Genomic DNA, 23,802 nt, shown 5'->3' on the forward strand with positions numbered 1-23,802 from the left:
GAGTGTTACGTATGTCTTATGTATGTGATATAAATCAGCTCTAAAGTTAGATTTTTCGAAATTTTATCAATTTCCCAACCAAATACTTAGACATACGTAACACTGGCGATTTTTTTTTTTGGTACTCTTTGTCCCACATCACCCGGTACACCAGTATGAACTGCTCGACGAAAATGAACAGAATGAATTTTCTTCATAGCGGCTCTACTCGAGCCCTCAACAAAATCCCTTACGAAACTGTCAAAAAGTTGTTTACAAAATCAATGCTTCATTTTTCGAGTGGGAACGAGACAAATGCAGGGCTGCGCAGGTACACAACCTCCATAAACTACTCAAATAGAGGTTTTTTTTACAGAGGTTGGTACTTTCGAGTACAGTCGTTGTTCGATAACTGCAACATGTTTACATTGCAGTTATCGAATGCCGTTCGATAACTGCAACACTTGACACATGCCAAAATTTAGAGGGGGGTCCGTCACTACCATTTCTGTTTTCAATGATGTCGCTATGTATTTTTTTAATGAAACAATATCAGAAACCCGGTATGGCAAAAAATACCAGAAAACTAAAATAGACAAGCTATTCGAATAATCAATTTGATATTCATATTTCCGCATCAAAATTTATTGCGTTTTAGTAACTACTACGTGGTCCCCGTGACTCTGTGGTTAGCGATGTAGGTCGGCTAGCTCTCCCACACCGTTGTGATATCGGGTTCGATTCCCGATCGAGTCGAGGATCTTTTCGAGCTGAAAATTTTCTCGACTCAGCACTGCGGCACGGTGTATCGTTGTACTTATCCTACACATGCAAAATGTGCCAAAATAACAATATCGATAACGACTTCTCTCAACTAATCTTAGTTGATCGAGACCGCTATTAGCCCCAAGGCTAAGCGTGCGATATATTGTTGTTAGTAACTACTTTACGTAACCAATATGTAGGCGAAGATGAAGTTCATCACTACAATAGACCATTTTACGAGACGTTTCTGAACTCAATTCATGAATGAAATTTTGACAGAAAGCTCGGAACCGCTGACGCAAGTAAAAGCAACATCAATGTCAGCAGGATCCGTGACACCTGTCAGTTCGTTAAATGGTCTATATAATGCTAGGTCACAAAGTATTGTTTGTGATCTACTATGCACTGCCTCGCTGAGCAGTGAAAGTTAGCCTAACAATGCACAAAAGATTTTTATTCTCTTATAATATTTACGAAAAGTGAACTACATAACATCGTGATTTTGCTTCATTGATTACTAGTGGAGATCTATAATCTCCCATCTAGAATGAAGAGACAACAAGTAAACGAAATCGAAAAAAATCGAAAGAAATGATAAAGAGTCCTTTTGAAATGTTTCTAGAGATTCAACAATTTTCATTTTCGAATGTATTTAGAATCCCCCCGCGAGATCTGCCACTTCAATGTCAAATATGACTTTGACATCAGATTTGACGGATTGCGGTCCGATAACTGCAAAGTTGTTGCAGTTATCGGTCTTGCAGTTAAAAAGCGTTGCAGTTAAATGTCTTGCAGTTATCGAACGGCGACTGTAGTTCATTTTGTACCAACTTTTTTGGAAGATTTCTTCCTGAGTGTTACGTATGTCTTATGTATGTGATTATACATTTAGAAGGCACTGACAATGTTTTTCATGGTAAAATTATTGTCGGTGGTAGATTCAACAACAAAAAACGTTGTTAAAACATGATAATGACAACAATCGTTTGCAAGCTTACAGTAAAAATACCGTGTTTTTCATGGTTACAATAAAAACATTGCCCGTTTACTGTTCTCACCGCAAAATACATCGTAAATTTTTTTTTTGGGAACGAGAAGACCCAGGAAATCTGCATCTATGCGTTTTTTGCAACACAAAATAAATTAGTAAGTTTGGCAACGCTTTTCTTGCACAAATATTCATTCGTTTGTTCCTGGTTTTTGACATTCTCAAATTCTTTTTCCACTGATCCTGATACATATCTGCATCCTAATCTACACTAATCTTCGTTTCACGCGGATGTTAGACGACAATCATTTTCGCTGGAAATAACACCGTCAACGGGATCAAGTTTCGTCGGTTTTGTATATAGCTGTCAGTGACATTGTTTATAATGTAAGGTAAGAAAATTGTGTCTTCTTATGTTTAGGCCGCATTCACTCTTGAACACTTTTTTATCCTTCGCCTATGAGCAGTCACTGTCTCGACGTCAACCAAAACTGCCTCGTGCATTACGATTCAAGTGTACGTGTTGACTTCTACAGTCATGAAAAGAAGAAGTCAGTAAAAGAATGTGTGCGATGTTGTGTTTTCTACTAACGGAACCTTAAACTTCTTAAACTAATTTGTAAGAAAATATACGCTAATCCTGCTAGGGATACTGACATTTGTGTAATGGTGCGAAGTGTCATAAATAATTGTGTTGTTCACTTCCGTGGTAAATTCAAATCAGCAACTTGAAATTCTGGTGACACCATAGTTTCGTAGTTTTCGATGAGGTAAGCAAAAATTGTTTTGTCTAATCAAACTGCATTGTGGCGGCTTGTGTTCGCAACTGAAAAACAAACTGTTGGAACGTTCCTTCTAGCATAATGTTACAGGATACAGTCTATTAATTAAACTATTTTTCCAATAATCTGCTTCCTATGTAGCCAGCATTTAGAAGAAAGTCCAGTTTCGGACAATAAGATGGATATTTCGGAAACGACTATTTCTCAAGATTCACCACCTGGTTATTCGCCAGATGCAGAAGATTTCAACTGTGGAGAGTATCAAACGAATCAGATTCGCATCAACAATCGTTCGCGAGACCTTGTGGATGGGAAAAATTCCTGCACCAGTATCGTGAATTCAAAACATCGAACGCATCATGAGATGAACAGTTTGCCCAGTAATGAAAACAATTGCCAAGCACTAGATGATCCAGCCAACTTGACAACGGAAAATCGCGCTTCTGGTAGTAGTGGACTCACTCCAGTTAGCAACCATCCATTGATGCTCATGTCGCCAACGGGAAGCGAGTCCGACACGTCGGAATTGGGCAATTTGAACAGAAACGAAAGACCAAACAGGAATTTTTACCGCTTTCCGGATGTTGTACCGGCCAGTGAACAGCCTCCGCTGCGACTAGCTAGTCCCAATCCGAAAAAAACTTCGGGTACAGATAGTGTCAGGAATAGGACTACTATCACCAGTAAGACAACGAATACAACTAAAACTCTGACTACATCGTCTACGTCCACACTTGATGTGATAAACAATATCGATGATACCAATAACGTAACGAAAGAATCTTTTCCACGAGACAATAGTACGGTAAATGCAATTGAAAATCAGTGTTATTTGAATTACGCTCAGGACCTTCAATATGTTAATCATTTTTTTAGGATTTTCTAAGTAGTGATTCGGAGCAAGATCTTTCGCTATTTCAAGCTGCGGTGACGCCCGCCTATCAATCCGTGGCTTTAGTTCAGGCCCAGTCGCAACTGCAACAGTCCTCTCTTCAGCACAAATCAATTTCGCCTAAGCTGCATCAGCGTCGTAAAATTTCACTTTCAGCCGAGCTCCTGGTAGATGACATCAGTTCTCCGGAGGACACTCAATCCAACCACAGTGTAGACGATCTACAGCAAAATTTAGTTTCTATTAGTCCTTCCTCTTCGATACTGGACGACAATGGATTCAACGTAGATATTGACGAAGATTTTTCGGACCTACCCGGTACACCCAGGAACGGATCCAGCAGTGCTGTGCTGCCACAATATTCCGCGAGAGATGAAGCTCGTGATATTCGAAATTGGCAAAAGATTACACTACCTGATGGAAAGACTCGCGAAATCGACATGAAGGTGATAGAACCTTACAAACGGGTCCTTTCCCACGGGGGATATCTCCACTCAGGAGGACACAATGCGATAGTTGTGTTCAGTGCGTGTCACTTGCCTGATCGTTCACGCTCCGACTACCACTATGTGATGAATAATCTGTTTTTGTACGTCGTTAAAACATTAGAACAGCTAGTAACTGAAGATTATGTGCTGGTATATCTTCACGGTGCTTCTAATAGAGGCAACGTTCCACCATTCCCATGGCTTAAGAAGTAAGCAGTAATTGGGTTGAGGCTGGGTAGAAAGAAAATAACTTTTGTGTGCCTTTGATTACAGATGTTATCAACTACTTGATAGACGGCTACGAAAGAGCTTAAAGAATCTATATATGGTGCATCCAACCTTCTGGTTGAAATCGATAGTTTGCGTGGCACGTCCATTCATAAGGTAAGGCGTGCTTTTTTAGTGATATAAACGAATCCGATTCGATTCGATAACTGTTGCTTCCTATATTTCATTTGTATGATAAATCGACATTTTTCCGATGAAGAAGTGCGTTGTAGCAAAATAATTATATATTTTTGCATTTAATATTTAATTATTTACAGCTCAAAGTTTTGGCGTAAGTTGATTTACGTTAAAACGCTGGATGAGTTGTACCAACTTGTGCCCGTTGAACGAGCGGCCGTTCCCGAAAAGGTGAAAAGCTTCGATTGTCGACATTCCTAACTTTTATCGCAGCAATGTGTTACAACTATAATGGATCTCAACCGTAAGCGCTATCTGCGTCGATCTCGCTATCAACAGAATCATCATCGTAGTTCAACCAGCATCAATAGTAGCAGTTGACAAATATCGGCATTGAGGTAGAACAATTCCTTCGTTTTGTGGAATGCAATATGCAATCACTAATCATATCGACCTAGTCAGAATTGTCGTCACCCAGACGCGAGGAAAAATGAGCAGATGCTTTGTACTGCTGTTCTGGGAGGACGATGTAAATCAATAAGTAAATGATAAGCAATGATTTCATCGAGAGCAGTTATAATAAAAAAAATCTATGTTACTTTTCCACGTGATTCAAAGCAAAGAATTGTACGCTGTAAATAGAAATTTACGTTTCGTGCGTTGAAACCTTAGCTTTGCTGCGTTCCAGTGTAAGGATATTGTTGGAGTTTGTGTAGTTTGATTTAAGTATCCGGCACTTAAGCTTTGTATATTTCCGTAAAATTTTCTTCCTTTTTATTGCGCTTATTTTATATAACCGTTTTTTCCTCTGAAAGTGAATCATTTGACTCATTAGCGTATAATTTTGTTCGTTGCTATAATTATTTTGAATACATCAGTATTTTTATCAGAGGTAGATTTCTCTGATAAGTTAGACAATTCTACCAATAAATTAATATTTATATTTGCTAGTTCATGGCTTCCCGATAGATGTACCGTGCAGTAGATGTCAGATCTTGAAATGAACTCGAATCGTAAATTAGGTAGCACTCGTTTACGTTTAGAGTTACCGTTTTAGGGTACCTTATTTGAAACCTGATAAGTTTCTTCTTTGGAACGCAAAAACCAGTTAGTAACCAGAAAAATCTACTTGTCGATATGCGTACTGATTTCGACTTGTAACAGTTTCACAAATGTGTTAAAATACTGTGACATTCATTATCAAAAAGTGTTTATGATTGTTATATACATCGATGTACAAAAAGATTGAACGACGCCATTCCGCTTCCACATGTGCGAACAATTCTATCACACCGGTCTATGGAATTGTATAATCAATAGCATTAATAATGAGTTTTTGAAAAATAATCAAACATTGAGTTCGACGTATCCGAAATATTTGAAAAAACCCTCTAGAATATGTAGGTATATCTTTTGATCTCGATTATCGTTCTGTAAGTTAAAATTATGTCCACTTTAATTTTTGTCTTAGTACCTAGTAAAAATGCATGCATATACTAATGAACACGAATAAATTATTCATCAAAAATAAAAAAAACAAGTGATAGTTTGAACATTATTGATTTGAAGAAATCTAGGTTTATCTGTTAAAAGAATCTTTGTTCAAAGTCATTTTTTCCAAATTATGATATTTGTTGTTGGAAAACTACAATTTTCAAACGAAAGCAATCGTTTCTTATGTGCAAAAATTATAGTTTAGCGATCTCTATTCAAATTACAGATACATGTAATCGATCGTTCGAAAAGTTTTAGTTCATAGTTGATAACAAAAGTAATTTATCAAACGTTACATTTTAATCAATAGCGCACAATCTTTGCTCTTTCCATTATAAAAAAAAATGTATATCAAGTACTTAATCATCTGTGCTACAAGCTGATATTTTGAATGTTTTAATCGGTTTATTATTAACGCAAAATATAATTTTTTGAGTATAATAAGATAAACCCGAGCTTGAGTAATGTCAAAATGATCATTTGCCGAAATCTTGTAAAATATTGCAAAAATAATTCAGCAACACTACCGAGATATCGGATACTTCGTACCGAAATTTTAGTTGGGTTGAACCAAAATTTTAGAAAAAACGTGAGAGCTGTTATTTCTTGACCGGGCACTCAGTGGTCAAGAGTAATCATATATCCGTTTATGTTGAAACGGTGTTGAAGCTAAAAATGGCCGACCTTGAGCCACCACTTTGAATATTCAAAGGCACAAGACTAGGTAATAGTTAATGGGTTACCGGCGAAAACGCTTTTTCATGTCAGCGGCGCGTGAAGCAAACATAAAATAGCGTTTTCACAGGGAAAGTATGTACTATTTCCGAGTTTTGTGCTTTTGAAAATTCGAAGAAGTGGTTCGAAGTCGGCCATTTCATACTTCAACATCGTTTCACTATGAAGAAAAATCACAATTTTTGGTGTAAATACTGAAAGTTTAAAATATTGCAAACAAAGCTCAACCCGCGTGAAAAATGACCTGACTGTACTCTGAATTTCTCAGCTGTTCAATTTTTGACATTTGAGTTGTTTAGCTATATCAGTTTTTCGTATTATCTAGAAGAGCTCAATTTTCTAAGCAAAACGTGATTTTCAAAAATTTTCTATCGTTGTTCTTCAATTTTTGAATCACGAATTAAAACTACTCGAAATCGCTACAATGACAGTTCGCCCATAAACCAACTGTCATTGTAGCGATTTCGAGCAATTTTTATTTTTCATTAAAAAAAGGAAGGACAATGATATAAAATTTAATGTGAATAGCTAAACAACCCAATTGTTTAAACGAATGTTTAAATTATAATTATAATAATTAAAGAATTTGAAATTTCGAACCCAAAGATCTAAATTGCTGATTTTTAATAAAGGAAATATTGATTTCCAATAAAAAGTCTGATTAGTTTGCAATTGGGAGGTTTGCAGTAAATCAAGTAATTTTCGAGTAAAATTTACTGTCCAAATAACGAGTAAATGCTGTATCACAAAAACTATCGAAGCATTTGGTGAATGTTAAATCCTGAAGGGGTTGGAACAAACCAAAAAAGTTTGGCAACATTGCCTGTTCGAGCAGTCCGTTTGTCACTCAAAAATCTTGCTGTCAAAGCGTCATTACAAAGCATTTTGCGAGTGGACATAAAAATACAAAAATCGGAAGTTTCGTTTGAAAAAGGCTGCGAAATTAATATTAAATTTAGGCCGAAAGAGAAATATTGATCAAAATGGTTCTGGAAAGTACAATGCTATGCTTCGACAATAGCGATTACCAGCGGAACGGCGACTATTTCCCTACTCGGTTGAACGCACAAAAGGATGGTGTGAATCTGGTTTGTCTCTCGAAGGTGCGTTCCAATCCGGAGAATAATGTGGGTTTGCTAACACTGTCGAACACCACCGAAGTACTGGCCACGCTCACTAGCGACGTCGGGAGGATTTTGTCCAAGCTGCATCTGGTTAACCCGGGCGGCGACATCAATTTGCTGACGGGGCTGAGAATCGCTCATTTGGTTCTCAAACATCGTCAAGGTGAGTACAAAAGTTCTTGATAATATTAGATTTATGAAAATATTTCTTTTTTTAACAGGAAAGAACCATAAAATGCGAATCGTAGTTTTTGTAGGTTCACCCGTAGGTCACGATGAGGGTGAATTAGTAAAGTTGGCAAAAAAATTGAAAAAGGAAAAGGTTAATGTTGACATTGTAAGCTTCGGTGATCATCAGAAAAACAATGATGTTTTCACTTCCTTTATTAATGTATTGAACGGTAAAGATGGTACTGGATCGCACTTAGTGTGCGTTCCCCGTGGATCAGTTCTTTCGGAAGCACTTATTTCTTCGCCAATTATTCAAGGAGAAGACGGAACCGGAGCTGCTGGTTTGGGTGGAGCTGGATTTGAATTTGGAGTTGATCCGAATGAGGATCCCGAGCTGGCTCTGGCTTTGCGGGTCTCAATGGAAGAACAGCGGCAACGTCAGGAGGAGGAACAGCGGCGTGTGCAGGCTACTAGTGGAGCAGAAGCAACCGGTCAAGAGGGTACTTCTTCCGGTGGAGTTGCTTTGGTAAGTCAGCCGAATACAGAAGAAGCACTTTTAGAGCGTGCTCTCGCCTTGTCTACTGATGACGCAATGCCTGACTTCGCGAATATGACCGAGGAGGAGCAGATTGCCTTTGCAATGCAGATGTCCATGCAGGATGCCCAACAAGAAACACCAATTTCGCAACCGGCAAAACGCCAGAAGAAAGAGGAAACGCCAATGGAGGTGGACGAGGATATTAATGAAGTGATTGCGGATCCGGAGTTTTTGCAAAGCGTACTAGAGAATTTACCCGGTGTCGATCCTCATTCGGAAGCTATTCGCGATGCCGTTGGTTCACTGAACAAGGATAAGAAGCAGTCGGACAAAGAAGGGGGTGATAAGAAATAATCGAAATGAAATACTTTTGCTAATCTTATATAATAAAAACATTTCATTTATCTGCAGCCTATCAGCTTAATACAGGCAATAGAGCGTACTAGTATTTCTTTCACTAATATCACTCTGTAGTCGTTACCTTATAATTAGCGTGTTAGTTATGTTTACAAATTATTAATTTGTGGAAGAAAAAATCGGTGAATTATTCAAACAGCGAAGACATTGCTCAGTTAAATGTAATTGGATGTTTGGAAATTATAACATTCGATCTTAATACTGTTTTTAGCATCTACAAAGCACAATGTTGGTTTAAATGAGAAAAGCGAGGCATTTTAGTCTTAAAGTTACATTTATTTCATCTCTACCTTTCTAAAACATTCAATGCAATGACAAATATCTTAAATCAAGGGTATGTTCATTTTCGCACTTTCATGACGAATAGCGTTAATCAACTCATAGTTAATCAAGAAGATAAATCTTAGATTGGATATCTGAAAAACAAAACGGGTATGCATTATTACAATCCACTTTTATCGAAGGCTTGCTCTTACCTCAATCACGCAATTGTTGTTCAACCTGGTCTTGTTACCGTACATCAATGGAACGCCATCGACGTACAATGGCCGTTTTCCTTCGTTAGTAATGAAGAAATCGCCATTGCTGCGCAATTTAATAGTACCCTGCTTGCGAGAAACTTTGAATGCCGGACCTTCCAAGGAGAAATCCACATCCACAACGGCATCCTTTGTGGAGCGTCCGAAAACGATTTCACGCGATCGCATCAGAAAACGTACCAGCCGTCCCCGCAGAACCGCCAGTGTTTGGTTATCGAAATCAGGCGAAAAGCCGATACCGGTCAGTGAATCTACCAGTACATTCCAGCGAGACAGCTCATTTTCCAGACTGCGTATTTCTTTTTTGCTCTTACGATCGGCTAAAGCTAGCTCGGTTTCCAGTGTGTCATCGCGGTTGTCAACCAAATCGCCGTCGTTAATCAAATCTTCAGCATCCGAAAATGACAGAATATTGTCACTTTTCGGAAGCGATTGTACCGACTGATCCGGTAGGAGCGAATATTGTTTCATCAGCTGCCAGTGAGCGTATAAAGCTTTGGCAGTCCTAGCTTGATAGAATACGGTTGCGTTTTTGTCCAAAAGTTCTTGGAACGTCTCCACTGTGGGATTAGAGTTTGATTTTATGGTTCCCAATAGCTCTTCCTCCGCAACTGAATACAATGCCTTGCTCTGCACGGCTTCTACTACTTCCGGGTGAAGGTTCCTCATCGCAGCCACAGCTATTCTCGAAATTGGTTCATCATAGAGCAAGGAATACCATCGAGCTTGCATTTCATGGATCGTAAATTTGCAGGAAAATTTTGTACCTCGATGCACCATCCGAAGGTCGTTGGTTTGAAGTATACCGGTGATCAAAGCTAAATCATCAACTGGCTTCCATCGTCCCAAATCTTTCGTGGCAAGCGTCTGTCCACCACCCTTCTTCTTGTTCTTTTTATTATTTTTCAAGCTTTTTTTCTTTTCATTTACCGAAGCGTTAGAGTTCAGCTGTTGAAGCAAGCTATTGGCCGGATTCGGCCCATGGGACGGTGGATGGGGCATCGGTTGTGTGGCGGCTACTGTGGCCAAAGGAGTCTGGGGTACTGGCGCCGCAAGATTTTGTTCCACTATTGTCGGTGATACCGAAACCGGTGGAATGCTTAGAGTGGAAGTTGCTGCTGGAACGGTAGGAGATCCAAACGCAAAAGTCTGCGATACAGTCCGGGGGCGGCCAACGGTTTTCAATTGAGGTTGCTGCAAACTATACTCTACGATTTCATCGTCGAAGCGTTTACGTTTGATCGATCGGGAGGAGCTATGAAAACAAATATAAAAATTGTTTTGAGTCCCAATTGAGAAACAAAATTTTCACAAACCTTCTGCGCTTCTGATCGTTGCTCAAATCGAAACTAGAACTTTCGCCGTAATCCAGATTGCTCTTGTTTCGAATACTTGAGTTTAAATCCATGGTTACTTTGATTAGCACTTTTTAAATCGTGAAAATATTTTTGAATTTATTATGACGCCATACGATAAAGATACGAATAAGAATTGCATTTGACAGCAGAATGACAATTTCTGCTTATGCAAAAGGATATTAGCATATTACGTTACACGTTTCACCAAGTGCAGTGTAGCCAAAAAAAAACAATAATCGTATTCGAAACAATTTTTACTTACAATAAGGCAATCCACGGGTGACGTTTTTTGCTTGTACGTTTGTTATTGTTGCTGTTTTTCAAGCTATAAAATCAAAACACGACCAAAACCGAAATCTTTTAATGTCGGCAATAATATCAAAAGTGATTTTATATTGTTGTATTTAGGATTGGCACTCGCGATACTAGAGCTACCGATCGGATAACATTTGTTTTTCACGCTTCTGGATCCGGATTTCATCCAAGTTGAGACCGATCGAACATACATAAAGCTGTCATAAGTTGAAAACAGACTGAAATCAGCTGATCGCAACTGTCTCGTGGATTGCCTTATACTTACAATTCTTGTTGTTTTTTAGAAATCACCATAAAAAATCAAAAAATTTTTACTGTCAATCTATGCTATTTTATTGAACAGAATTTTACAATTGTGAACATATCGATGCCAGTAAAAATCAAAAACAGCTACACACATTTTTTAACAACTCCGGAGTACTTCGTGATAAGGACGAATCTAACAAACTGTAAGCAAAAAGAGATTAGGCACATAGTAAAGGGCGATACTGTCGAGCAGATCTAAATAAGGCGCAAAGTAAAGGGCGATACTTTCGAGCAGATCGAAAAAGTTGCATAGTAAAGGGCGAAACTTTAAATTCTCGAAAATACAATGTAAAGCGACTGAAATTGGGTCCTATTTGGATTGATTTTTATATAACAGCTAAAAATTTTTATATATCAGCTAAAAAAGTGCAATTTTATGAGCGAAACGTATTTTTTTTAAATGTTAATGGTTTTCCTTCGATTTTTAAATGAAGAATAAAAAACTGCTCGAAATGTCTTCAATGACAGTTCTCTCATATACCGCACATAGGCAAAACGTCATCTAAGACCTTTCGATCAGTTTTTTTATTCTTCATTTAAAAATCGAAGAAAAACGATAAACATTTTTTGAAAATCATGTTTTGCTCAGAAAAAGCGGCTTTTTCAAATGATGTATAAAAACTGTTATAGCTTTAGGACCCAATTTAAGTTTTAGGTTTACCATGTACAAAGCTAGAACAATTTTGCTTTTATGAGAGTATTTGGATGACAAATATATTGTTCCACCGTTATTTAGGATTTGAATTTGTGATTGAAAACTTTGTTTGTTTTTTTGAGTTTTGTAGTCATTGCCCAATCACGAAGTAGTCCGGAACTTGTTATTTAATTTAATCTATCATATTTGCAATTTATTTATATTTATGATTGCAGGTCTACCCGAAAAAAATAGCATCAAAAAACTTTAAAAGTTGCTGTAATTGTACATCATTTTACCATAATTTAACTATGTTTTTCATTATTTACATCATTTTTACATTAAATATCATTGTCCAGAACAATAAAAAACATTGTTTTTGAATTTTTTACCATGAAAAAGGGGGATTGTTATCTATCTTAACAGCATTTTCCCCATACATTTAGAAGTCACTGACAATGTTTTTATGGTAAAATTATTGTCGGTGGTAGATTCAACAACAAACAACATTGTTGAAACATGGTAATAACAAAAAAAACGTTTGCAAGGTTACAGTAAGAACTTTTATGGTTACAATAAAAATATGGTCTAGTTACTGTTCTCACCACAAAATACATCGTAAATTTTTTTTTCGGGTAGTAATAGTTCACTATAGCACAGAATATACAATGAATATACTCAACGAAAGATAAACATATCAATGATAGTCAGTGACATCGTAGGGAGCTGTTGTGTTTGGTGCAGACTTCATATTAAAATTTTAGAAAAAAATAGTTGAAGAGGTTGTTTATAAGACACGACCGCAGAGTAAACGTAGAATACGACAGCCTGTCTTATGTCAATGTATTCCCTAGAATAGGTTTGGGAATATACTCAATTGGGGTTAATTAATTTAATAGTCTCTTTGTTCCAGATGACGTTTACCCCTTTAGCCGGCACCGCGGTTTCACTTGCTGCCGTATCCAACACAAGAATCAAACTGAATTGGGTTGTTTAGCTATTCACGGAATTCTGATTTTTATATATCAGCTGAAAGAGTGTAATTTTCTGAGCAAAACGTGATTTTTCAAAAAAAATTATCAATGACCTGCGATTTTTAAATGAAGAGAAAAAAATCGCACTAAATCGCTACAATGACAGTTACTATATGGGGGGACTGTCATTGTAGCAATTTCGAGCAGATTTCGAGCAGTTTTAATTCGTGTTTTTAAACTCGAAGAACAACGATAGAAAATTTTTGAAAATTACGTTTTGCTTAGAAAATGCAGCTCTTTCAGATGATATTAAAAACTGATATAGCTAAACAACCCAATTGTTTTGAGGCTGTCTTTTGTATCAAGTTGCACTAAGTTATCTTATTTAGGCAGTGGCCACGAAAAGGCTATAGACAGGGCAAAAAGTGCATTCCCCAACTATAGTATAACAGTTCAAATAACAATTTTCGGCATTTTACGATAGCGTAGAAAATTTTACAACTGATTGCTGCAAATAGTAAGACTTGCGCAAAAAATAATGTGATTCAGGCTCACTAGCTCAGAAATTCTTCAGATAAACTTTGAGGTTAATTGTATTCGTCAATGCCATTTATTGACTACTGAATAATTTCTTTTCAACATGGCAATTTTTTTTTAGTTTTGAATGTTTTACAGTGATTATTAATTTCTATATGAGGTGATTTATTAGCAAATATATATGAAAATTTCAATCGCTATATCGCTATACTGCTAGCCACACACGCTATATAGCAAGCCACGTACGCTATATAGCAAGCCACGCACGCTAGCCACACACCTTATATAGCTAGGGACACACACTACAGATATTCACACACGTTATGTGCACACACCCTATATATATATACATACGCTGGATGCTGGTGGCTTCTCAAACCACCTGGCGGTGCGAGTCTCTTTGAGTTTCGTGTTGTATTCACTCAACGATATCTAGATTGGATTACCGCTGGTGGGGTCTAACTCAGATCGAAGGGAAGCCGAACTGAAAGAGGTAGGAACTGCAGCCAACCACTACCACCGCCGCTGTTGCCCGCTGCTGATCCACTTCGCCTACTGCCATCGGTGTTGATGTCCGCTGCTGCTGCCTGCTGCTAGTAAACTGATTTACTTGAGAAGAAACAGTTTCTTATATAGCCCAAAGAGTGCATTCCCGGCTAACTAAGTACTCCATTCTGTCGTCCTTTTTAGGGAAAGGCAGCAAGCGACCAATAAAAGGTCGACATTTGCGTTTCGACAATGTTCAACAATTTTCAATATTACAATAGATTGAACAATCAGATTACAATTTTCTGCATTTGAACGGGTGCTTAAATAATTTTCCAAATGATTGCTGCAAAAATGACAAAAATCGGTTGGAAACTGACTGAGTTTGAAACGTTTGAATTTAGACAATTTTTGTGACGCTCTCGATGTTTTCGGTTTTGAAATTGGATCCATGTATTGAAATTGGGTCCCAGTAATTATTGCCGTAAGACGTCTACGTCAAAACAAAAAACAGATCAAAAACTCAATTTGATTCAAAAAAATTACAAGCGTTTTCAAAATGTACTGAGATTCTTACGAATAGACTGAGACATAGTTTTTTACCGAACCCTCATGCAGTACAAAATTCGAGCAGAATGCGAAATGTCAAATCAACTGTAATTGTTTTTTTTTCTAATTGGAAATGAAAAATTAATGTAGAAGAATAACAACAGTAGTAGAACAAGGAATAATCATAGAATCATAAAACTGTTTCAAGTTAAAAATTAAAAATAAATAACCATGGCTGATCCCACAGAACATTTACTTGCATTAAAAGGTATATATTATGAAGGCGTATTTTCATTGAAATCTAAACATATCAAATTTTAGTAATGCGCCTAACACGTCCCACCTTGGTGAGTTCGCAAATTGTTACGGCAGAGGGCAAGGATTTACCCCAGAATACGTTCGAAAAAATACTTCAAGCCACCGCCACAACCGTGCAGGGCAGTGAAACCTTAGCGGCTGGACAGTTTATGCTGCTGCCGCAAAGTTTCGGTAACATCTACTTGGGGGAGACTTTCTCTAGTTACGTTTGTGTTCACAACTGCCGTGCCCATCCCGTTAGTAATGTTTCGGTTAAGGCCGATTTGCAATCGAACAATACTAGAATCAGTTTACCCATCCACGTGGATAAACCGGGACCAGTCACCCTGCACCCCGACGAGACACTGGATGACGTGATTCACCATGAGGTGAAAGAAATCGGGACGCATATGTAGGAGGTTCTTGGTTCTTTTCAATGTACTTTAAATTGATGTTCTTTCTTTTCTTTTAGATTGGTATGTGAGGTATCGTACATGACACCAGCCGGATTGGAGACTTCCTTCCGTAAGTTCTTCAAATTTCAAGTCGTTAAGCCATTGGACGTTAAGACAAAGTTTTACAACGCGGAAACCGATGAAGTTTACCTGGAGGCACAAATACAGAACATAACAGTAGGACCAATCTGCCTGGAGAAGGTTGAACTCGAGAGTTCGGAACTGTATACAGTAGTTTCGCTGAACAATTTACCATCTGGTGAATCGGTGTTTTCGCAGCGAACTATGCTGCAACCGCAGAACAGCTGTCAATTTTTGTACTGCATCAAACCTATACCGGAAATTATGAACGATCCGAAGGCGCTGAAGGCTGCCAACAATATTGGCAAGCTGGACATTGTTTGGCGCTCGAATCTGGGCGAACGTGGTCGCTTGCAAACAAGTCAGCTGCAGAGAAGTGTAAGTATTTTTGTACCTTTTTCCGACTCGTTCTTTTTCACAGTTTTGAATCATTTTCAGCCAATCGAATATGGAGATTTACGATTGACGGTCATTGAGGCCAAAAGTACGGTGAAAATAAGTGAAGGTTTTGATTTCAAATGTCGGGTTACAAATACCAGCGATCGTTCCATGGATTTGGTGATGAATTTAAACACGAAAGCAAAGGTGGGATGCGGTTACACAGGACAAACAGAGATAAGTCTGGGCAATCTGGAACCGGGCAAATTCACAGACTTCAAGTTAACGGTTTGTCCGGTACGCTTGGGCTTGATAACAATTAGTAGTCTACAGCTCACCGACGTTTTTATGAAGCGAAAATATGAGTTTGATGATTTTGTTCAAGTATTTGTGGTGGACGAAGACTACCGGGAGGATGATTTCCAGTTGGACAAGTACGTTCGCTATAGCGTTCCACAGTCAGTATAAAGAGTACGTGATATTAGTTTTTGCGAATTAAAATGTTTATTTTTGCACTTACTTGAGTACGAGCACTGTAAACTAAGGAAATAAATTGATTTAGCAAATTATCCAGATCTTTGTTTCCGTCTTCAGTACATAGATTTATTTTCCCATTCTTTGAATGGACCACTCCTGTTGGCAAAGAGGGCAGCGGTTATTCTGCTTAATCCACAGCGACATGCAGCAATGGTGGAAGGAGTGGTTGCACTCGCCCCAAACTACTACACAGTCTTGACGTCCGAGGGTGTCCTTCTTACTCTCGGCTTGGCAACGCAGGCAAGCATCTGTAAAAAATCAAAGAAACAAATCATTAATTATCAAATAAAGAGGTGACCTATATCTTTCCATTTAGAATCAATTGCAGACAATCAAGCGGATTTTCAACCGGGTGTTTGTTTACTTATTTTAGAATGGCACTGACTGGCAGCATTTCAATAACGTTAAATTGATGTCGAAGGACGGCAATGATTTCAACGAGCGCTCCTCATAATTGCACAAGTTTCAAAGCTTGTGCTCTCGTTTGCGAAACATACGTGACAACGTCCATGTTCGTTATTGACTTTCGGAAAGTCCTACTCTCCGAATGTAAGGAATGAGTGACCTGATGGTTTTAAAACTTCTCGAATTTTACAACAAATAACTCCAGGAAATGGAGTGAGAATCTTGGTATTTTTAATATAGTTTTAATTTGATCTTATACATACAATTAAAAACAAAACAAGCACCCACAGAAAAACTCGGAAACAGGAACACTTAAGAAAATTAAAACCAAGGAATCCAGAAAATAATATGATTTTTGACCAAAGGTGTTGCCAGACAGATTATCTATGTATTTTAAAAGTAAATTTGCTTTTTTCGGCAAATGCAGCCATTTTTATTCTAAATTTGATAATTTTATCGTGTTTCTTGGAAAATTTTACATAAGAAACAACTATCATCCCGAGGTAATGTGAGTCAATCTCAAGATATTCGATTTTTACAAAATCAATTTATTGGAAAATGTCGGAACAACAAAACAAATGATTTTTAGATCTTTCTGGTTATTAAAGAATTTAAAAATATCTTTCTTTTTTGCAGCAGTGTTGTTTTTCGCCTTTCAATGACAATTAAATCAATGATTTTCAAGCCTTATAAAAATAATAGAAATACGCAAAACTAAATAAAACCGTGAGCAAATTTAATTTTTTTTTATTTCCCTTTTATATTTGTTCATTTCCTTATAATAAGAAAAATGAAATGAAATTGTGTTCAACCGTAGGATGAAACAAACGACGAAAGTGCAATAGAGAGAAAAAAAGTGAATAAAAAGAGGATAGATAAACTCATAACTTTCAATTGAAAAAATTAATTGTTGAGTAATTATTACGGAAAAAGGCAACACTGCTGTAAAAACGGAAAATACATTTGATTTCCTTGATATCCAGAAAAATCTTAAATATCATTTGTTTGGTTGTTCTTTGGTTTAAAACATTGACAGACATTTTCCAATAAATATGATTGTTTGGAAACATGGAGAAGTTCAAGAAGGGTTTTGTAAAAAGCGTATATCTCGAGATCGACTCGTGAAATTTTCCAAAAAGCGCGATAAAGTTATCTATAAGTTATTTTAACAAAAAAGGCTGCATTTGCCGTAAATTTTGTTTTAAAATACATAAATAATATATCTGGCAACACTTGCATTTAAAAATTATATTATTTCTGGATTCCTTGGTTTATTTTCTTCAGAAAAGAAAAAAAAATATTTTGAACAAAAATTGTGTTTTTTTGCAACAAAGAAAGGGGTCTAACAGACCGGGATACTCTAGGTTAAGACTAAAGTTTAGAATGATGGCTACAATATGCAATGATGAAAACCAACACGCAAATAACGGAACCCCAACGATTTTGAAACGAAAAAGGTAGCTACTTGCAAGCCTATTCAACAACAATATTCGGAAACAGTCGATGACGTCATATTTGGGGTATCAACCCGACCCGGTTCCGTAGCATAATGTTACGCGGCGCCAATCTGACGGAAAAATAAACCTAGCCTATAAATTTTCTCATTCTTTTTCTGCGCCAGTTTTCCCCTCGCTTAAATTTAACCTTTGACCTTCTTCCCTGTAGGCGTATCTACCTATTTACTTGTTTTTCCTTTACTTTTACCATGTACTAACCGGTGTCTGCGGGATTTTTTTCGCTTTACGGACACAAAACTACCTGTCTGCACCGCAACCATAATTCCCGCATTGGATCGCGTTATCAAACACCACAGGTAGGCACGTTGGGAAATTCAACCCAAAGCGAAGCCTGTTTGAAGGAGAGTCTGAAGGTCAACCTGCTCAACGATGGACTTTCTTCGCCGGCTGATGTAACTCACACGTTCAAACACGAAATACCAGTTTAGTTTGAACGGGGAGGAAACGACTGGATGCCGCAGCTGGGTCCGGGGAGGCTTCTCTCCCGCACCCTGTCCCCTGGAAGAGAATTGCCACAATTCAATGTCACTTGGTGTTCGCGACGCAATCGATGAATCGCGTGCTTCAACCGACCCGCATCGAGTCGAGAATCATCGCCCCACACTCAACCGGTCTCGACTAAGGAAAGTGTGCGCGAGTGGTTCTGGGAAGGAGGCAGTTGGTAAAAAATAGAAAATACGGGGGCTCGACACTTTCGTCTTTGTGTGGGTATTGACGTCAGCATTTAATTCAGCTTAGAATGTTGTTCATTCGAGCGGTGCCGAAAAATGGGTTCGGTAGCGTGCGAGACCCCGAGTGTTGTACTACGTAGACAATAGCGGTGAAAATCATTGATCGGAGGGGAGATTGTTTAGTAACACTGAACGGGGTGACGTCAAATCAAAATCGAGAACGGCGCCATTCGGCATTTTTGAAATAATTTTCTCATGAGAATACGTACGCCAGCATATTGCTGTCGCACGAGGAGACATTGAGGAACAACTTTCATTTGTATTTGCTGTTACTAACTACAACATAATTTATCACAGCTGGGGAGGATAAATATTTTCGGTAGAGTCCTTATTTCATGCATCGAATCTTCACCTGCTATATGAGATATTTACCGCAAATTGCGCCTTCTGAAACGTTTTCTTCTACATCCTTAGATGAAATGAATAACACGGCATTATCAGTATAACAGATTAATATGAAAAGAACTCAAAACTTTTCGCATGTCATTTACGTCCATAATAAACGAAAAGAGGCCCCAATACACTTCCATGGGGAACTCCAAGATCATATCTCACGGGACTAGATACAGAATCATTAAAAACAGTCGTTGAGTTCTGTTAGACAAACAGCTTTTAAACCATTTGAATGCAGTACTCGTGATTCCAAGGCGCTTTATTGTGTTCAAAAATATCAACCTAGAAATTGCTTCAAAAGCAAAAAATAGCAACTGTTCTCTGAGATATCTTACCACTATGTTCAACGCGGTTTCAGACGGTCTTTCCGGTAGCCAGATTGTTCGGGAATTAACTGCGAGTTATTATTTAAATATGTGCAACAGGTTAATGAAACTAAACTCTTCGGCTGTCATAAAGACACTGGAAAGAACCGGTAAAAAATTTTTGAGGTATAAGCGTTTAAATTTCTAGCAGCGGAAAATGTGGCTGAATTTATGGTTTTGTTTACCGTAAGTGACCAACTGATTTGTGGCTAGTCGATTTAAATTTAAATGTGCCATTAAAAAGTACTATTTTGGTCATTTATTTTGGAATAATGAATAATGGCGAATAATGGCGCAGAAACTGAATTCAGGGGGAAATTTGGATTTGAATTTGAAATTTTGATTTGAATGAAACTTTGCACACGTATTTGGCTTAGCAAACTGAGCATTTTTCACAGGTGGAGAGATTTTTTACACCCATTAATACATTCTTAAAGGGCGTATGCCTTTTGGCATAGGTTTTATTCGAAGCATTGTAGCCAAGAAACCGTTGGTTGTATAGAAAAACTGTCTGAGAATTAGTTGTAGGGAATTAAAAAAGCACCAAAAAAAATATACACTGTACAAAAAAAATTTTTATTGACCAAACAAAAATTTAAAATAAACATTAAATTTCGATTTAAAAAAAAAAGAGTTGAATCTTTTTTTATTATTTTTTAAGAAACTTGACGTTAATGCGCAACTTTTGAAAAAAAGTCCAGGATGGAGAAATGAAAAATAATTTTTTTATGGTAGATTGATTTTTTTATGAAAATTCTAATTCAAACATTTTTCAAAATATTTGTATTCTGATGATTTTAAAAGATGCAGAGAGTCATTTTGAATCAAAAAGCACTTGGTAGTAAACATTCTAAAGGCATCGGTTTTCGAGTTATTTCTAATTTAAGCTCGAAAAATTATAATTATTTAGAAAAATTCACGTTTTTCTTAATTTGTCCATGGTTCTACAGCAAAAACCATACGTTCATTGGAATGCTTGATCAAAAATATACAATTCATTCTTTGACAACAAAACGATTGGGCGAACGGTTCTCAAGAAAAAAGTTAAATGTTCTAAGTGATATAAATATATATAAGAATCAAATATTTATTTTCGAGTTTTATTATCTTAGGAACATATTTTTTATGACATAGATACTTTACAGAACTAGTTTCACCTTATATTTTATATACATCATAAGTAAACGATTCGTCATCTTTTGAAAACAGCTTCGTTTGTATCTAATTTTCTGAAATTGGAACAAAAGAGTAATACTTTTGTGTGGCAGCTATTATTATAGATTTTTTGAAAATATTGCTCCATCCTGTTACTCCTTGTTCATATTCTTCATATGATACCCAACTAAATGACATTTTTGATGAATTTTTATTACAATCATACAATTCTTTTGCGCTTGTAATGGGACGTTCATGTTCTTTAGCTAAACTTGCATTTCCTGCCATTCGTTTTAATATGCCACCAATTGCATTGCATGGGCCGTTACCATGAGAAGTCGCAAAAAATGCCACTCTGTATCGACGTTATATTTTGTTTTGAACTTGCAAAGACTTGCACAGTTTTTTCTATTTTTATATTGTGAGGCAGCTCCATCAGACATTCATATCGCTTTTTTCAACTCTATTGTTGTTTTCAAAAAACTCATTAATTTGGCAATGAACACCTGAACCACAACAGTATCATGATGGAGTACTTCCGATATTATGATGAAGCTGATATTCTTAAGTGTTCCAGATTCTGAATAATAAACAATGAAGGGATGAATGGTGGCTTGACTATCATTCCAATAACTACACGAATCACAAATTGATAAAGACGTATTAAAATGAGCTTGGCTGTTCAATATTTTTAATTTTGCAATAACGTTTTCGTTTAATTTGCGTAAGCTTGATGAGCACCGATGATCAGGAAAGGGTTTACAGCATTTGGGCTTGGTGTATTCCATTTTCACTTTATTCATCTTCACAAAATGCAAACTGTTACTAACACTTCTAAAGAAGTGCAATCGTATTTATATACGAAAAACAGATATTATAGGTAACCCAGTAGTTATTGGTTGCGTACTTTACAAACAGTAATTATTAGTAAACAAGTAGGTAGTGTTGCACGACAAACATATTTTTTTATAAAACATTCGGCAAGGGGGAACGTGTAGGTAGGCTGAGGTTTAGCGCTTGAGTTATTTATCCAATCGTTTTGTTGTCAAAGAACGAATTGTATATTTTTGATCAAGCATTCCAATGAACGTATGGTTTTTGCTGGAGAACCATGGACAAATTAAAAAAAAAACGTGTATTTTCCGAAATATTAATAATTTATTGAGCTTAAATTTAAAATAACTCGAAAACCGATGCCTTTAGAATGTTTACTACCAAGAGCTTTTTGATTCAAAATGACTCTCTGCATCTTTTAAAATCATCAGAATACAAATATTTTGAAAAATGTTTAAATTAGAATTTTTATAAAAAAATTAATCTACCATAAAAAATTTTTTTTCATTTCTCCATCCTGAAAAAAATTCAACTCTTTTTTTTTTAAATTGAAATTTTATGTTTATTTTAAATTTTTTTGGTAAAAAAAAAATTTTGTTTGTACAGTGTATATTTTTTATGGTGCATTTTCAATTCCCTACAACTCAATCTCAGACAGTTTTTCTATACAATCTACGGTTTCTGGGCTACAATGCTTCGAATAAAACCTATACCAAAAGGCATACGCCCTTTTAGAATGTAACTCATGGGTGTAAAAAATCTCTCCATCTGTGAAAAATGCTCAGTTTGCTAAGCCAAATACGTGTGCAAAGTTTCATTCAAATCAAAACTGGTCGATACTCGACCATAGGTCATTTCGCGCGATCTTGCTCATATGCTCTTTTTATTTGCTTGTCGCTCTTTTTAGGAAAAACATTAAAAATTTCCTTAGTCTTAGTTTGAAGAGCATATTTCACCGTGCATATGGATAAAATTTGAAAAACAGGGTTTTTTTTTTCATTTAAAATAAAAAAAAAAATAGAAATAATTATCTTTAATTTGATATAAAACATTGAAGTTTGATCACTTGGTTTATAAGTTATGGATCGATCGATAGTTTTTCATGGCCACCATATTTCGGAACTGGCTACCCTAACGACCCAACGAAAAAAAACGGGTTTAATTGTTAACGATGAAGATAAATCTCTGCAGTTTTAAGCACAATTAAGCAATTTAGGGTGACCAATTTAAAAAAAGAGTGAGCAGAAAAACGGCTTCATTCGAAGTCCTTTATTTTCAAAGATTTATAACTTTTGAACCAGTTGATCGAACTCCGATATTTTCTCTAGTTAAAAAAAAAACGAGGAATCACATATGTGTGTTTTTTAAAATGAATTATTATTTTTACGACTTTTTAACCGTTAACATTCAAGCTCATTAAAGGTTGTGTGCAGCTTGGGAATCAAAAAATAAGCGAACTGAAATTATGATACCGACTTGAAAAAATATACCGCATCCAGATGGGACTTGAACCCGCAATCTCCTTGTCTCCGGCATGCTGTTTTTGACCAAATTAAACTGTTGGTATGGTGGTACTGTTCCAGAATCTAAATTCGTATCACATTCCACTGCCTACTATTCTATTGCTCACCCCCATCAACTAGACACACTGCTGTGTGCGGCCGTTATTTTTGCGACTGAAAGGAAGCACATATGCGTACTTTTAAAGAACCATCAAGTATGTAATTGGTAAATGGCTGAACGTACGGGATACGATTAACTTTAGTGGAGATCCCCACCCCCACCCCCGATGGAGACTTTGGTCGTATGCTGACTGGGAAGGGGGATCGTACGCGGCTGTGTCCCCCTGTTAGGGTCGACGTACAACAGCGTCTGATCCAGAGCGGGAGCTGCATCATTAAAATGCTGGATGCAAGATGCTAATGGCGTGGTAGAAGAATACGCCAGAGAGCTGGATCAACGAATCGCAGAACAACAGGAGGAACGAGTGCAAAACATATAGGCTGTAGAGTAGAATTCACGATGCCATTGAAACGATTGCGAGTGAGGTGGTAGGTACGACGCGTGGAAGACAGGGTAATGGCTGGTTTGATGTTGAGTGCCAGTGAACCGCGAAGTGGACAAGAAGAATCATGCCAGGAGCCGCATGCTTACTGCGGCTAGCGTGCGTCAGAACTA

The 23,802-nt window shown here is 37.1% G+C and overlaps 5 protein-coding genes across 5 annotated transcripts in view; 3 read left to right on the forward strand and 2 right to left on the reverse strand.

Moving 5' to 3' along the window:
* The first annotated feature begins 1,974 nt into the window (after positions 1 to 1,974).
* LOC129721443 (uncharacterized) lies at positions 1,975 to 6,093 on the forward strand. Its single transcript, XM_055673996.1, has 6 exons — positions 1,975 to 2,124; positions 2,200 to 2,502; positions 2,656 to 3,319; positions 3,391 to 4,103; positions 4,168 to 4,278; positions 4,440 to 6,093. Exons 2-6 carry the CDS (start codon positions 2,498 to 2,500, stop codon positions 4,558 to 4,560), a joined length of 1,614 nt encoding a protein of 537 aa, XP_055529971.1. The 5' UTR covers positions 1,975 to 2,124; positions 2,200 to 2,497; the 3' UTR covers positions 4,561 to 6,093.
* Positions 6,094 to 7,381: 1,288 nt separating this feature from the next.
* LOC129724360 (26S proteasome non-ATPase regulatory subunit 4) lies at positions 7,382 to 8,798 on the forward strand. Its single transcript, XM_055679195.1, has 2 exons — positions 7,382 to 7,815; positions 7,874 to 8,798. The coding sequence occupies exons 1-2, from the start codon at positions 7,512 to 7,514 to the stop codon at positions 8,713 to 8,715; spliced, it is 1,146 nt and encodes a 381-aa protein (XP_055535170.1). The 5' UTR covers positions 7,382 to 7,511; the 3' UTR covers positions 8,716 to 8,798.
* Positions 8,799 to 9,033: 235 nt separating this feature from the next.
* Positions 9,034 to 10,845, reverse strand: LOC129724359 (microspherule protein 1). Its single transcript, XM_055679194.1, has 3 exons — positions 10,634 to 10,845; positions 9,255 to 10,572; positions 9,034 to 9,194 (listed from the first exon to the last, which is right to left on the reverse strand). Exons 1-3 carry the CDS (start codon positions 10,723 to 10,725, stop codon positions 9,102 to 9,104), a joined length of 1,503 nt encoding a protein of 500 aa, XP_055535169.1. The 5' UTR covers positions 10,726 to 10,845; the 3' UTR covers positions 9,034 to 9,101.
* A 3,730-nt stretch (positions 10,846 to 14,575) lies between these two features.
* On the forward strand, positions 14,576 to 16,256 carry LOC129724822 (probable trafficking protein particle complex subunit 13 homolog). Its single transcript, XM_055680031.1, has 4 exons — positions 14,576 to 14,744; positions 14,798 to 15,185; positions 15,246 to 15,687; positions 15,748 to 16,256. The coding sequence occupies exons 1-4, from the start codon at positions 14,708 to 14,710 to the stop codon at positions 16,153 to 16,155; spliced, it is 1,275 nt and encodes a 424-aa protein (XP_055536006.1). The 5' UTR covers positions 14,576 to 14,707; the 3' UTR covers positions 16,156 to 16,256.
* The window catches only part of LOC129724823 (RING-box protein 2), an 81,720-nt gene continuing 74,086 nt past the window's right edge, over positions 16,169 to 23,802 (reverse strand). Inside the window, exon 2 of the mRNA XM_055680032.1 lies at positions 16,169 to 16,472. Coding sequence (XP_055536007.1) covers positions 16,291 to 16,472 — 182 coding nt within the window. The 3' untranslated portion in view covers positions 16,169 to 16,290. The remainder of the gene's footprint in view (positions 16,473 to 23,802) is intronic.

The sequence above is a fragment of the Wyeomyia smithii genome, chromosome 2 (assembly GCF_029784165.1).
Source record: "Wyeomyia smithii strain HCP4-BCI-WySm-NY-G18 chromosome 2, ASM2978416v1, whole genome shotgun sequence".
NCBI classification, from domain to species: domain Eukaryota; kingdom Metazoa; phylum Arthropoda; class Insecta; order Diptera; family Culicidae; genus Wyeomyia; species Wyeomyia smithii.